This window comes from Cebus imitator, unplaced genomic scaffold (genome assembly GCF_001604975.1).
Source record: "Cebus imitator isolate Cc_AM_T3 unplaced genomic scaffold, Cebus_imitator-1.0 Scaffold270, whole genome shotgun sequence".
Taxonomy (NCBI): Eukaryota; Metazoa; Chordata; class Mammalia; order Primates; family Cebidae; genus Cebus; species Cebus imitator.
Window position 1 is genome coordinate 2,866,941 of NW_016107585.1, and position 16,183 is coordinate 2,883,123.

The window sequence follows — 16,183 nt, forward strand, 5'->3', positions numbered from 1 at the left end:
CATGTTCTCACTCGTAGGCGGGTGTTGAACAATGAGAACACATGGACACAGGGAGGGGAGCACTACACACTGGGGTCAGTTGGGGGGAAATAGGGGAGGGACGGTGGGGGGTGGGGAGCTGGGGAGAGATAGCAAGCGGACAAATGCCAGATGTAGGTGATGGGGAGGAAGGCAGCAAATCACACTGCCACGTGTGTACCTATGAAACAATTTTGCATGTTCTTCACATGTACCCCAAAACCTAAAATGCAATAAAATAAATAAATGGGGGAAAAAAAAAGATGGACTAGAAAAAAAAATACCCACCCCATTCTTCAAATGGCAACCACAGTGACCTTTGAAAACATAGATTAGATTAGTCTCTTAGAATTCTCCCCAGGCTCCCCATAGCTCTCCTTATAAATCCAAACTCCACAGAAACTCTTCAGGAAACACTGGTCAATTTAATTTCTTATTGCTGCTGTAACTAAAGACCACAAGCTTCTTAGTGTCTAAAAGCAATACAAATTTATTATTTCACAGTTCTAGAGGTCAGAAGTCCTAAAATCAAGGTGTCACCAGGTTGTGTTCCTTCTTAAGGCTCCAGGGGAGAATTCATTTCTTTACATTTTCTATCTTCTAGAGTCCACCGGTATTTCCCTTCCTCCATCATCATATCACATCACTGCAACCTCTGTTTTCATCTTCACATCTGCTTTTGTGACTTTGACCCTCTTGCTTCCTCTTCTAAGAACCTCATAATTACATTAGCCTGCCCACATAATCCAGGATAATTTCTCCATCTCAAAATTCCTTTTTTTTTCTTTTTGAGACAGAGTCTCATTTTGCCACCCAGGCTGGAGTGTAGTGGTATGATCTCACCTCACTACAGCCTCCACCTCCCTGCCTCCTGGTTTTGAGCGATTCTTGTGCCTCAGCCTCCTGAGTAGCTGGGATTACAGGTGTGCACAATCACACCCAGCTAATTTTTGTATTTTTAGTAAAGACAGGGTTTCAACACAATAGCCATGTCTTAAATTCCTGGCCTAAAGTGATCCATCTGGCTCAGTCTCCCAAAGTGCTGGGATTACAGGTATGAGCCATCACGCCTGGCCTCGAAATTCTTAATCATATTTGCAAAGCGCCTTTTGCCATGTAAGGGAACATACAGATTCCGGGGATTAGGACATGAAACTCTTTAGGGAGCCATTATTCCGTCACCACTTGCCTTCATGCTTTTTGAACTTGTAAAATCACATTTGCAAAGTCCCTTTTGCCATGTAAGGGAACATACAGATTCCAGGGATTAGGACATGAAACTCTTTGGGAAACCATTATTCTGTCACCACTGGCCTTCACGTTTTTTGAACTTGTAAAACTGATTTCCAAGAAATGTAGGGTCTTGTCTTGATCTCCTTGCTCCCAGATGTAATCGTGGCTAGCTCCTTTCTGATATTCATATCTTAACTTAAAGGTCATCTGCTCAGGGATGCCATTCTGACCACTCTGTCAAAAGTATACCACCCCTCCTCACTACTCACAATCTATTATGCCTATTTTATATTTTTGCAGCACTTAGCATTGCCTGAAATTACCTAAGTAACTCTGTGGAAAAGTGCCAATCTTGTTGCTCCGATATCTAGTGCCTGCACACAATAGTCCTGGCTCTCAGTAAACATTTTGTATTGAATAAATAAATGAAATAAACATACCCTGTTCAAGGTAGGATCATGTGAAAAATGGATCTATACACTGACACTGGAATGCCACCAAGTCACCTTCTGCTTGCCAGGCAAAAATTTCATGAGTGAACAGGAAGGTGAGAGGAAAATCAGGATAACACTGGTATTTATATCTCAATAAAGGAGGCTGTCTCAAGAACAGACTGGTCGACTGTCAGATGTTGTTGAAAGGCCAAGTAAGAGCTTTAAAAATTAGTACTTTGTGATGATCATAAGTTTACTATTGTTCAAATTATCAGTTAAATGAGGAGCAGGTGACAGCTAATGAAATTAAAATGTAAGTCCCATGTTAGCTTGCTCAGAAAAAAAAAAAGGAATTAAAGTCTAAGTACATTACAGAGGTTCTTAAATTAGAAAACATATTTTAATTTTTTTATTGTTTTGAGAAAGAGTCTCACTCTGTCATCCAGGCGGGAGTGCAATGACACTATCTTGGCTCACTGCAACCTTTGCCTTCGGGCTCAAGCAATTCTCCGGTCTCAGCCTCCTGAGTAGCTGGGACTACAAGCGCAAACCACCATGCCTGGCTAATTTTTGTATTTTTAGTAGAGACAGGGGTTTCACCATATTGGTCAGGCTGGTCTCGAACTCCTGACCTCTAGTGATCCACCTTCCTCGGCCTCCCAAAGTGCTGGGATTACAGGCGTGAGCCACCATGCCCAGCCAGAAAACATATAAAACATGTTTTACATAACCACTTAGACATATTCTTAGTGACAGATCATAAATCACTTTAAGTAAACTTTGTTCTTACCACATACATGAAAATAAATATAACCACAGTGTAAAGCATTTAAGCAATATATAATAGAGCGAAATAAAATTTCCAAAAAGCCCACACTTTCACTTCTAGAAATCCTATCATTTATTCAATGTATTTAAATCCATATGAATGTGTATGTGCATTTGCATTCATTTTTAGCATGAATGGGATCATTTTTATGATATTTTAAATCTCCTGAATTCCTAATAGCTTCCCATAACAGTCTGTTCTTTTATGGTTACAATCCTGGACATGCTTTGGGGGATATCAATTATACTTATTCTAATGTCATCTGTTTGCTATTCAACAATTTTCTAGGGCGTTAAGGATTTTCTGTGTTAATTCATAGCCACTTTTCGGGGGGAATTGGTAGAAGGTGTTTCCTTACATACCTACTCATCTTTGGTTGTGTGTGAATCCTTAGACTTAAGATCCTCTGTTTGCTTGTCTGCTTTGCTATTTATTTTTGCTCTAGGTTGTTTTTAGAGGTGTGATGAAGGGGCAGGGTATGCTACCCGGTGGGGGCACCGGAGGTTTGCCTTGGGCTATGGGGATCCTGGGCTTTCCTGGGGTTCAGTAGCTTTCAGGCTGTCTAACTCTAGTCCACATACTCATTGTGTTAGTCTGAGTATAGATGCTTCTGCAAATGCTGCTTCACACAGGGCTGATTGATTGGAGGGTATTGGTGAGGTGCCAGTTGGATTAAATGTTCCATATGTGATTCCTCAGAGTGGGTTTCACTGGACCACCTCCATCAGTATCATGTGGGGAGTGCATTAAAAATGTGATTGCTTGGAGCCACCCCAGATCTAAATGTAAAACTAGATTATCTGTGGAAAAGGAGCCCAGAAATCTGGTCCTGGGGCTGAGTCTGTGGGAGAGGGCATACTGTAATACACAATTTTAACAAGCTCCCCATGATTCTTATGTAGATGGGAGTGTGAAAACCACTATTTCAATGATTCACCAAGTGTCACTCCCTTCTCTGTGTTTTAATTAATTTGAAGAAAGGTCCTGCCTATCCCATGCCCACCAGCATCACCAGTCAATTGCTCTTCATCTGGGTTGTTCCTCAGTAGAGTTGACCCTTTCTACTCTTCTTCTATGTATTCTCCTTTTGGAATTCTTAAAAAATTTTCACCATAAATGACAGTCTTTCTTTTAAGCCTTATTTATCTATCTTTATCCTGAGATATACATATATATACTTTCTTTTTTTATATATACTTTCATATATATGTGAAAGTAAAAGTATATTTTGTATCCATATCAGTTTAAAAACAATAGAACTAGATTTTATAGTCTTCATATTTTTCATTATTTCAGAGAGGTGTTCCCCTAATTAACCTAGATATTATAGTACTTAAAATCTGTAGAAAATGTCATCAAGCTCTCAGAGCATCATTAATGCTCTACGTCTTTAGCAAACTCTATTGGTTACCTTCTGAACACTCACTACAGCCTTTTTCCTGGCCATCAAAGTCTCAATTATCATTTGTTCTAAGGATAAATCCTGCTTGGTCTAAGGTAATTGTGGTAGCCCTGTTCCCCTTGCCAGTGGTTCATTTAGGAGAGGATATGTAAAGGGTTCCAGCCAAGGAAATATAAGGAGAAGGCTGTTGGTGGCATCTGATAATTTTTTTTCTCACTTCTAAAAAGACATTAGAAAACCAGTCCATTCCTGCCTGCAGGTACCATATCCAAATGAGGCCTCCAGGGTGGAGGAACTATAGCCATCTTGTGATTAAATAAGGACCTGACTTAGCTTTGGGTTGAAGCCAGTACTGAGGGCAGCAGGATGGAGGCAAAAAGAACATTAAGATCCTTGGGGATATTGCTGAGACTCTGATCAATTACAACTGACACTATCCTACTGCTGTTACTTGTAGCCCAAAGCATCTTGATAAAATCTCTATTTTTAAATACATAACAATGTTCTTTTTAGAAAATATTTTCTTAAAAATCTCGGGGAAAAAATCTTCGAAAAAAGAACTCTAATTTCACAAATTTATAAACTGCTTCTTCTCTTATTGTCAAAATTCACAAAACTTATATCCAAATATTTTAAAATCTTTAAACAACAAAAAGAATTATCTTAAATTATAGGTGACAAACATTCCTATTCCCAGCCCTACAAAGAATGAGGATTAAAAATCAAAGAAACTTGATTTTATAGCATATTCTAATTTCTAAGTCCTAAGAGGTTTGAGTATGGGCAGGAAATCTTGAATTTTACTTACAAATTGTATTAATATGTCAAATTTTTTGAGTGAATTGTTTTGACTTCGAGCTTACCATTACAAAAATGGCCAAGCCACAAATTTGACTCTGGCCTATAATTAAAACAGTACTTATATACTACCAGGAACCTCCTGACCTCTGAGCAACCTGAGGCTTCAGCAGTCCCAGGCTTTGAACCTAAATGCTCACCCTCCCCAACTTAATCCTAGCGGTAAAGGAGACAAGATAGAGTATAGATAGAAGAGCTAGAGACAGTAGCATACAGAAAGGTCTCTAGCACTTGGAGCCATTTAAGTGGCTCTATCTTTCCTAATTCACATTTCTAAATATGGGCATTATGTCCATTTTTTAATTTTTAAGAAGGTCTTGCATGGGTAGGAAACATCAGCTTTATAAACTGATAAAATGTCTTCAGCATTTCTGCAATAGTACAGTAAATTCCTACAGATAATTAGTTTGATGGACTTTAGTGGTGTATTTCTCCCTCTATCTCCAATCTACCCAGACTCCCAACTTCTCAGAACAACTTATGTTAAAAATAAACAAAAAATACCACAAAGCACGTGTTAATATTAAATGGGCAGGCTCCATGCACAGTCCTTCATTGCTTTACAACAGGGATACATTCCAAGAAATGTGTCATTATGCAATTTTGTCATTGTGTGAACATCCCTGAGTGTACACAAACCAAGACTGTATAACCTACTACACATGTAGGCTATATGACACAGCCTATTGCTCCTAGGCTACAAACCTGTATAGAATGCTACTGTATTGAATAGTGTAGGTAATTGTAACACAATGGTATTTGCATATCTAAACATATCTGACCACAGAAAAGGTACAGTAAAAATATGGTATTATAATCTTATGGAACCATCATTGTATACATGGTCTGTCACTAACCAAAATGTCATTATGTGGAACATGAATATACAAAGAATTCTGTGCAAACTTATTCTGTAAAATATCAATTCATGTCACTACCAGTAAGTTTATTCCTTTTCTTCACTATGCTCATTTCTAAGCTTCTTTCCTAACTTTCCAAGACTCCACTTTATATGCTAACTCTTGGTATGCCCACAAATTCCCTCTTAGCTTAGTTGTGTGCTAGCACCACCTCCCTATGCCTAGACTGTGCCCTCTTCACTTGTTGAGCTCCAAGAAGCAATCATCACACAGTAGCTGGGGCCTGACTAGACTGCTCTCCACATGAGACATCCACGTGGCCAAACCCCTCCTTGATTATATTAGAGGGAGAGAAACAACGATTTTTTTTCTTTTTCTAGCAACCATCACCTTGTTTCTTTTTCAGGATTTAAAAAAATATCCCAAAAAGTTACTTCCTGGGCCTAGGGGGTCTTCTAAGGACCCCCTTTCCACCAATTCCTGCAACTCCAGCCATCTACACAGACAGCTGAGCTACTATATTTACTGTACTATTAACCATAGTGTTATAAAGTATGAATATTTGATTTTTCTTATTTTTCAGAAACAAACTTTTGCTACAAATAATCCAAGTATACATTAATTTGATAGGTCATTTTTGGAATTTGTTCCTTCTTGTGTTCAATACTTTATTAAACACATTGTTTTTAGGAGTAGTTCATGGTCAACACAAACATTTGGTTGCTAAGCATTCTAAATATTTATATTTTTATGCAGTTCATCCTTCTAAAATATAGGAACTGAAAATCACATATATCATAAGGTAAAAGAATCTGCTTACTTTTCAAAGATTGTATACATTCTATTTTAGTATTATAGATATTCTATGTTTATACTATGATTTTTGAAATTTCTGAAATGAAAGTAATTTTTACTTATTTATTCATTTTGAGAGGGTCTCACTCTGTCACCCAGGCTGGAGCTCAGTGGCATGATCATGGTTCACTGCAGCATCAACTTCCTAGGCTTAGGTGATCTTCCCACCTCAGCCTCCCAAGTGGCTTGGACTAAAGGTGTGTGCCAACATGCTTTGAAAATTTTTGTATTTTTTTGGAAGACAAAGTTTTGCCACATTGCCCAGGCTTAAAATTAATTTTTAAAAGAAATAGTGCTCTTGATTTTATATCATTTTCTTATCATGTGTTTTCCAACATTGTTTTCTCACTTGCATCAAGCATAAGTACTTCAGCATTTCAAAGATACTCAATTCTCTCCTTGAAGCTAAAATTAGTAATTTTGAGATACAGCTTCAATATTGTTTCTTGTGGAGAGATAATAAAGGAATAAAGATAAGAAAAAAGTTCAAAGAGTATTTCACATTAAGTTACTGCATTTGAACTATCAGGGAAAGGTTTAATATATGGATAGATAAGTTTCTTTTTGAGATAAAGAAATCCTCCACGTATGTGAATATATTTACAGGTTCTTCAACATATAATCTAGGGCAGCAAAGTGGTCAAGAAAAGCAGCAGTAAACTATTACCCACACAAGTAAATCTCTGCCAAAAGAATCACAGAGAACATATCAGGGTTTTTATAATTCTTGTCATTTCTTTCTAATTCTTGCCATTTTGTGGCACATCTACAGAGCACTGTTATCTTACAAGTTGTTTAATGTTCTCCATCTTACATAAGCATTTCTTTATAGTTGTCCATCTCTGTCACCGCCTTCTGAAGTTTTAACCCAAGTGCCTCTACTAGACATTGTAAATCTGAAATGACACAATTTATTTCATTTAATTAGTACATTTTAAGTGTGCAGATATTTTCACAGAGTAAACCATATTCTTTTAATGTTACTAGTCAGCTCCAGAAGGATAATGCAGTTTCTTATTCCACTTTGCCCCTATGTTCATATGCAACCTGTCATTGACTACTCAGCCCTCCCTATCCTAACACCCCACAAGCTCAATAGATTCTGACAGGCCCAAATTGTTGGCCTCTTTCTGCCCTCACCACCATGCTGATTTTCAAACACCTAGTAGGCTAAATTTTACTAATGTTTTCAAAGGAAATGTATGTAGCTGACAAACATATGAATTTCTGATCATGTGTCTTGCTTCTAAAACACTTGATTGCCTGAGCTCACTTTTGTGGTCTGGAACTGAGAAGCACAGTTGAGTCTTTCTGCTAGAACTAAAACAGACAAATCATGTGCCAGGCTCACAGTAAAGAACTTGTAACTCTGGGTAGCATCGAAAAGGCATTTTAATGACTGTCAAAACCATGAGAATACAAGCAGAAAACTGGCTTCCAGAGTCTTTAGCTGGGGAACGTAAGAAGTATGTGAGGATGATTATTCAAGCAGTCCTGTCTAACAAATATGTGAATGGAGAACTGCAACTATAGCAGAAAGAACAAATGGTTTGACTAATCTAAGTCCTTCCATTGTCCTGTGTATGGAAACTGTGATCTGAACCCCAGCCCCCCAGCCCCAGTGACGGCCCTTGTTGGTATGCTTTTTGAGAATAAGTTATGATGGAAAACAAACTGATAGACTGGTTTGTTTCTATAGAAAAAATAATAATTCAAAACACTGGAGTTGTAAAATTTCTATGTTCCATCTGTTCAGGTGTTTCAGTGACACATTTTAATAGTAAACTTTAAAATCATTATACATCTATATAAATCTGCAATCTTTATTTTACAAAGAGCGAGTTACTTAAATTAGAAAATAAATTCACTCTAATGTTTTAATTAGAATTTACCAGACATTTGTATAAATCTTTGTTTATCCAGTACTTTTACATACTTTTTTTTTTTTTAGTTTACATGTTTCCTTGCTCTTATTACATTAAATATATGTATCTCTAAGAATGCTTTGCTTAACATCTCTGAAATAAAAAGTTCTCATTTTTTAGGTCATCCATGGTAAGGAGAGGGAGGATTAGAGAATATCTGCTACTGACCATATGGAAGTTTTGGATTATGTAAATTCAGAGGATCAGAGCAGCTGAATCAAAATTAAAATGTACATGTAAAAAATGTCTTAGATAATGGTGGGAGGATAGAGAAAGAGCTAGGTGAGTGGAAAGTCACATTGAGGTGGGAGATGAAGGCATTCAGACTAGCATGTGGCATTTCCTATCGAGGGCAAGACTGTCAGAACAGAAGCTGTGGTTACAGTCCAGGCACTAAAAAGATTTGATTCCAGTATGTTTTCAGAAATGTCTTGTTCATCAGACAGAGCAAATTTCCATGTGCATCCATCCCATGTACATTTGTAGGGTGTATCTCCTGTATGTGTTCTGTATGATTTCAAACGAAAGCTTTTAGTGTATACTTTGTTGCATATGTCACAATCACATCTGTGTATCCTCTGCTTCCTTTGAGTATTCACGAATTCCACCAGTAAAGGTTTCTTCCCAGGCTGCACTATGACCTAAGGTGATTCTCTTGCAACAGTGCTTGTGGGCAGGCATTGAGTTCATTAAGGCAGGGTGACATTTCTTCAGGATAATAATCTGTCCTCTATGGTTCAATCACAGGTTCATTTTTTTTTTCTCTGATATAGGCTTCTTATGTGATTTACTTACAGGTACTTGCATGCTACTACTTGAATTTTCTGTTTCCACCAACAAAGAAACAATGAGAGGCTGCTGGAGGTAACTCATGTACATAAAGGGGACAGACTGTACCACCACCAGGCAGGATTCCCAGGCTCTGTCTTCTGTGCCAGGAGAAGGCAGCTGCCATCACTGGTGGCATGGACAGTGGGATGCCATAGACCTGCATGCCCAGAGAAGGGAGTGAGTGTTTTTCATAATGGGCTAGAAGAAGGCATGCTCACGCTGGAGAGGCTCTCCAGGTCAAGGAGGGAACTTCAGAGAGGAAGAATTCCCAGCCAAAGGGGGTGCACTCTGCTTGTTCATTGTAAGGTCCACTGGCTCCATTTGTATTCCATGCAACAAGATTTTCTCGGTCTGAAAAAACTTATTAGGTAATGGTGTAGAGTAGATGACCCATTTTTTTACTGATTTCATATAATTTCATGCATAGTCACAACTACCAAGAAAACTCAAAGGATCAGACTAATTAACTTATCCAAGGTCACTCAGCTAGTTAGATCCTATAATTCAAACTCGGGTCTGCCTGATCCCAAAGTTCTTATCTCTCTCACACTGACTCTTGAAATATAAAAGCTGCAAGAGAATATGATATTTGTCCTTAAAAGTCGGGTAAGTATGGCTACAAATCTGTTACCATATTCCCAGAATCCTTAAAGAGGTATACTTAAAACAAATGAAAAGAATTATTAACAATGAAATATGTAGTAAACTGGTAGAATTTCTAACTTCAAAAGTTGGTTTAGATTTTAGTTTTGGAAAGCTTAACTATATGTTACAGTTAATAAAAGATATTAATATAATTATGGTGTCATTGTGACTCTATAAGAAGATTTCATCAGAGAGAACAATCACACCTTACTATTAAATGGCCCCTGGTGCTTGTGTCAAGATATGGTCCTAAGCTAGAAGAAGCAGAGGTCTGAGCCCATATGATAAATGTTGTTGTTACTTCTGAATGCAACTATAAATTAAAAGGAAGAATTATCTTAAAATTAACTTCAAAGAACTGGTACTTAATATGTAAACTTTATGCAGTTAATTCTCAATTACCTGAGAATTAGGAGAATAGTAGACAGTAAAAATGGCAGCTAATTCAAAGCTTTGCTGTTCTGAATGAAATATAAACATCTTACTAGTTCACTATAGGTTCTGATAGACTAGTCTGGTCTTTTTGTTTTCAGAAACAGAGTACCCAGTTCTTGTACTTAATAAATAAACACAGGATAAGCAGCAGAGGGTACCTGCACAAAACAGCACCTTCAGTTTCTGAGGTAAGGAGTTGTTAAATAAGTGTATTGTTCTGCTGAGTCCTTCTCTATAGTTAAAGAAATTCTACCTTAATTCTCTGTCATTGAGCATGACATTGGATTATGAGGCACAAGGCCCTAAATGCCTACAAAAATAAAGGAAGCATTGGCTTCAAACACCATGCAGATGTAAAGCAGAACCCATGGAAACAGTCCAAAATTTACAACAGCAAATTCTACTATGATGTGACTGTGTTCTTTGCAGATATTAAATAAGAAGTAAATGCTTTTAAATGAACAAGACAAAAAACACTCAGCCTCTCTTCATATGAAGCCAGCTGTTTTCTGGACAGCATTCCACAGGCATCAGATTTAGGATAGTCATTTAAGAGAATTCTGCGGTTGGGATCCAAGCTGTTCCTATTCAGAATGAATAGGAGCGGCTCTGGAGTGGACTTCTCAGCCAGAACAATGTAGAGGGTAAGTGATCACCGCATTTCCAAATGAGTTTTTACTGCCCACAGACCAGGAGATTCCCAGGCTGAAAAGTGCCATGAGTTTCCAGAATGGCTGTTTCAGCTGGCACCACGGATCTCCGCACAAAAACTCAACACAAATCTGGGTGGCCGTTTCAACTGGTGCCTGGAATGCCTGGGATACAGAGCCACCCACTCAACTGAATAAAAGGGGGCTGAAACAGGGAGCCAGGTGATCTGGCTAGGTGGGTCCCACCCTCACAAAAACCAGCAATCTGAAACATTCTGGATTGAGAGTTTCACAGCAAGCACAGCTAGACCTGGGATGGTCCAGCTCAGTGGGGGAAAGGGCATCAGCCATTACCACCAAGGCAGTCCACCACTACCGAGGCAGTCCACCATTACTGAGGCAGTCCACCATTACCAAGGCAGTCCGTGATTACCGAGGCAATTTGCCTTTACTGAGGCAGTCTGCCATTACTGAGGCAGTTCTAATTGTACCTGTGTAAACAAAACCACAAGGTCGTTCACACAGCAGCTGGGCAGAGCCCACAGCAGCTCAGTAACACCTCTGCTGGCAGACTGTGACCACACTACCTCCTTGCTGGGCAGGGCATCTTTGAAAAAAGGCAGCAGCTCCTCAGGAACTTATAAATAAAGCCCCACCTTCCTAGGACAGAGCACCTGGGAAAAAAGGCAGTTATGCGTTCCACTGCAGCAGACTTAAACATACCTGCCAAGCAGCTCTGAATGGAACAACAGAGCTCACAACTCAGCACTTGAGCTCCTATAAGAGACAGGCTGTCTGCTCAAGCAACTCCCAGACCCCTGCGTATCCAAAGAGACACCTCATAAAGGAGAGCTCAGGCTGACATATGGTGGGTAATCTTCTGGGATGAAGATAACAGAAGAAGAAACCAGCAGCAAACCTTACTATTCTGCAGCTGACACAGGTGATCTCCAGGCAAGCAGAGTCTGGAGTGGACCTCCAGCAGTCCTACAGCAGAGGGGCCTGGCTGTTAGAAGGAAAACTAAAAGAAATAACTTCATCATCAACAAAAAGGACGTCCACTCAGAGACCCCGTCCAAAAGTCACCAACTATAAAGACCACAGGTAGATAAATCAACAAAGATGGGAAGAAATCAGTGCAAAAAGGATGAAAACACCCAAAACCAGAATGCCTCTCCTCCTCTAAGGGATCACAACTCCTCACGAGCAAGGGAATAAGGCTGAATGGAGAATGAGTTTGATGAATTGACAGAAACATGCTTCAGAAAGTGGGTAATAACAACTTCTCTGAGCTAAAAGAACATGTTCTAACTCAATGCAAAGAAACTAAGAACCTTGAAAAAAGGTTTGATGAAATGCTAATGAGAAAAAATAGCTTAGAGAAGAATATAAATGAATTGATGGACTTGAAAAACACAACACAAGAACTTTGCAATGCATATACAAGTTTCAATAGCCAAATCGACAAGAGGAATAAAGGATATCAGAGACTGAAGATCAACTCAATGAAATAAAATGAGAAGGCAAGATTAGAGAAAAAAGAATAAAAAGAAATGAACAACGCCTCCAAGAAATATGGTATTATGTGAAAAGACCTCATCTATGTTTGATAGGTGTACCTGAATGTGATGGAGAGAATGAATCCAAGCTGGAAAACACTCTTCATGATATTATCCAGGAGAACTTCCACAACCTAGTAGGGCAGGCTAACATGCAAGTCCAGGAAATACAGAGAACACCACAAAGATATTCCTCAAGAAGAGTAACCCCAAGGCACATAATTGTCAGATTCGCTAGGGTTGAAATGAAGGAAAAAATGCTAAAGGCAGCCAGAGAAAGGTCAGGTTACCCACAAAGGGAAGCCCATTAGACTCACAGCGGATCTCTCAGCAGAAACCCTACAAGCCAGAAGAGAGTGGTAGCCAATATTCAACATCCTTAAAGAAGAGAACTTTCAACTTAGAATTTCATATCTGGCCAAACTAAGCTTCCTAAGTGAAGTTGAAATAAAATCCTTTACGAACAAGCAATTGCTGAGAGATTTCATCACCACCAGGCCTGCCTTACAAAAGCTCCTGAAAGAAGCATTAAGCACAGAAGGAACAACCAGTACCACCCACTCCAAAAATGTACCAAATGGTAAAGACCACTGACACAATGAAAACCTGCATCAACTAACAGGCAAAACAACCAGCTAGCATCAAATTGGCAGGATCAAATTCACACATAACAGTATAAACGTTAAATGTAAATATGCTAAATGCACGAGCCAAAAGACACAGACTGGCAAATTGGATTAAAAAGTCAAAACCCATTGGTGTGCTGCATTCAGGAAACCCATCTCATGTGCAAGGACATACATAAGCTCAAAATAAAGGGATGAGAAAGATTTACCAAGCAAATGGAGAGGACAAAAAAAGCAGGAGTTGCAATCCTAGTCTCTGATAAAATAGACTTTAAACCAACAAAGATCAAAAGAGACAAAGAAGGACATTACATAATGGTCAAAGGATCAATGCAACAAGAAGAGCTAATGATCATAAATATATACACAGCGAATACAGGAGCATCCAGATACATAAAGCAAGTTCTTAACAACCTACAAAGAGACATAGACTCCCACACAATAATAGTGGGAGACTTTAACACCCCACTGTCAATATTAGACAGATCAATGAGATAGAAAATTAACAAGGATATCCAGGACTTGAACTCAGATCTGGACCAAGCAAACCTAATAGACATCTACAGAACTTTCCACCCCAAATCCACAGATTATACATTCTTCTCAGCCACATCACACCTACTCTAAAATTGACCACATAATCAGAAGTAAAATCACTCCTCAGCAAATGCAAAAGAACAGAAATCATAACAGTCTCTCTGACCACAGTGCAATCAAATTAGAACTCAGGATTAAGAAACTAACTCAGAACTGCACAACTTCATGGAAATTGAAAAACTGGCTGGATAAACAATGAAATGAAGGCAGAAATAAAGATATTCTTCAAAACCAATGAGAACAAAGACACTATGTGCCAGAATCTCTGGGACACATTTAAAGCAGTGTCTAGAGGGAAATTTATAGCAATAAATGCCCACATGAGAAGCAAGGAAAGATCTAAAATTGAAACCATATCATCAAAATTGAAAGAGCTAGAAGAGCAAGATAAAAAATCCCACAAAAGCTAGGAGAAGACAAGAAATAACTAAGATCAGAGCAGAACTGAAGGAGATAGAGACACACACAAAAAAAAAACCCTTCAAAAAACCAATAAATCCAGGAACTGGTTTTTTGAAAAGATCAACAAAATAGAGAGGCTGCTAGCCAGATTAATAAAAAAGAAAAGAGAGAAGAATCAAATAGATGTGATAAAAAATGATAAAGGGGATATCACCATCAATTCCACAGAAATACAAACTACCATCAGAGATTACTGCAAACAACTCTATGCACATAAACCAGTAAACCTGGAAGAAATGGATAATTCCTGGACACATGCACCCTCCAAAATCTAAACCAGGAAGAAGCTGAAACCCTGAATAGACCAATAACAAGCGCTGAAGTCAAGGCAGCAATTAATAGCCTACCAACCAAAAAAAAGCCCAGTTCCAGATGGGTTCACAGCCTAATTCTACCAGACGTACAAAGAGGAGCTGGTACCATTCCTTCTGAAACTATTCCAAACAATACAAAAAGAGGGAATCCTTCCCAAATCATTTTATGAGATCAACATCATCCTGATACTAAAACCCAGCAGACACTCAACAAAAAAAAGAAAACTTCAGGCCAATATCCATGATGAACATAGATGCAAAAATCTTCAGTGAAATACTGGCAAACCGATTGCAACAGCACATCAAAAAGTTATCCATCATATCAAGTAGGCTTCATCCCAGGGATGCAAGGCTGGTTCAACATAAGCAAGTCTATAAACGTAATCCACCACATAAACATAACCAAAGACAAAAACCACGATTATCTCAATAGATGCAGAGAAGGCCTTCAACAAAATTCAACAGCCCTTTATGCTAAAAACTCTCAATAAACTAGGTATTGATGGAACATATCTCAAAATAATGAAAGCTATTTACAACAAACCCACAGTCAATATCATACTGAATGGGCAAAAACTGAAGCATTCCCTTTGAAATCTTTGAAATCTGGCACTAGACAAGGATCCCTCTCTCACCACTCCTATTCAATATAGTATTGGAAGTTCTAGCCAGAGCAATCAGGCAAGAAAAGGAAATAAAGGATATTCAATTAGGAAAGGAGGAAGTCAAACTGTCCCTATTTGACATGATTGTATATTTAGAAGACCCCATCGTCTCAGCCCAAAATCTCCTTAAACTGATAAGCAACTTCAGCAAAGTCTCAGGATACAAAATCAATGTGCAGAAATCACAAGCATTCCTATATACCAACAACAGACTAAAAGAGAGCCAAATCAAGAGTGAACTCCCATTCACAACTGCTACAAAGAGAATAAAATACCTAGGAATACAACTAACAGAGGATGTAAAGGACCTCTTCAAGGAGTGCTATGAACTACTGCTCAAGGAAATAAGAGAGGACACAAACAGATGGTAAAACATTCCATGCTCATGGTTAGGAAGAATCAATATCATGAAAATGGCCATACTGCCCAAAGTAATTTATAGATTCAATGCTATCCCCATCAAGCTAGCTATGACCCTCTCACAGAACTGGAAAAAATCCACCTTAAACTTCACATGGAACCAAAAGAGAGCATGCATAGCCAAGACCATCCTAAGCAGAAAGAACAAAGCTGGAGGCATCACACTATGTGACTTCAAAGTATACTACAAGGCTGCAGCAATCAAAATAGCATGGTACTGGTACCAAAACAGAGATATAGACTAATGGAACAGAACAGAGGTCTCAGAGGCAATGCCACACATCTACAATCATCTCATCTTTGACACACCTGACAGAAACAAGCAATGGGGAAAGGATTCCCTGTTTAATAAACAGTGTTGGGAAAACTGGCTAGCCATGTGCAGAAAACAGAAACTGGACCCCTTCCTGATACTTTACACTAAAATTAATTCCAGATGGATTAAAGACTTAAACATAAGATCTAACACCATAAAAACCCTAGTAGAAAACCTAGGCAAAACCATTTAGGAGATAGGCATAGCCAAGGACTTCATTACGAAAACACCAAAAGCATTGGCAACAAA

General features: G+C 38.6%; 1 protein-coding gene and 1 pseudogene across 1 annotated transcript in view; both read right to left on the minus strand.

Moving 5' to 3' along the window:
* The window catches only part of LEKR1 (leucine, glutamate and lysine rich 1), a 193,027-nt gene that overhangs the window by 61,399 nt on the left and 115,445 nt on the right, over positions 1-16,183 (minus strand). Inside the window, exon 5 of the mRNA XM_017500799.2 lies at positions 7,304-7,385. Coding sequence (XP_017356288.2) covers positions 7,304-7,385 — 82 coding nt within the window. The remainder of the gene's footprint in view (positions 1-7,303; positions 7,386-16,183) is intronic.
* Positions 8,347-9,656, minus strand: LOC108284137 (annotated as a pseudogene).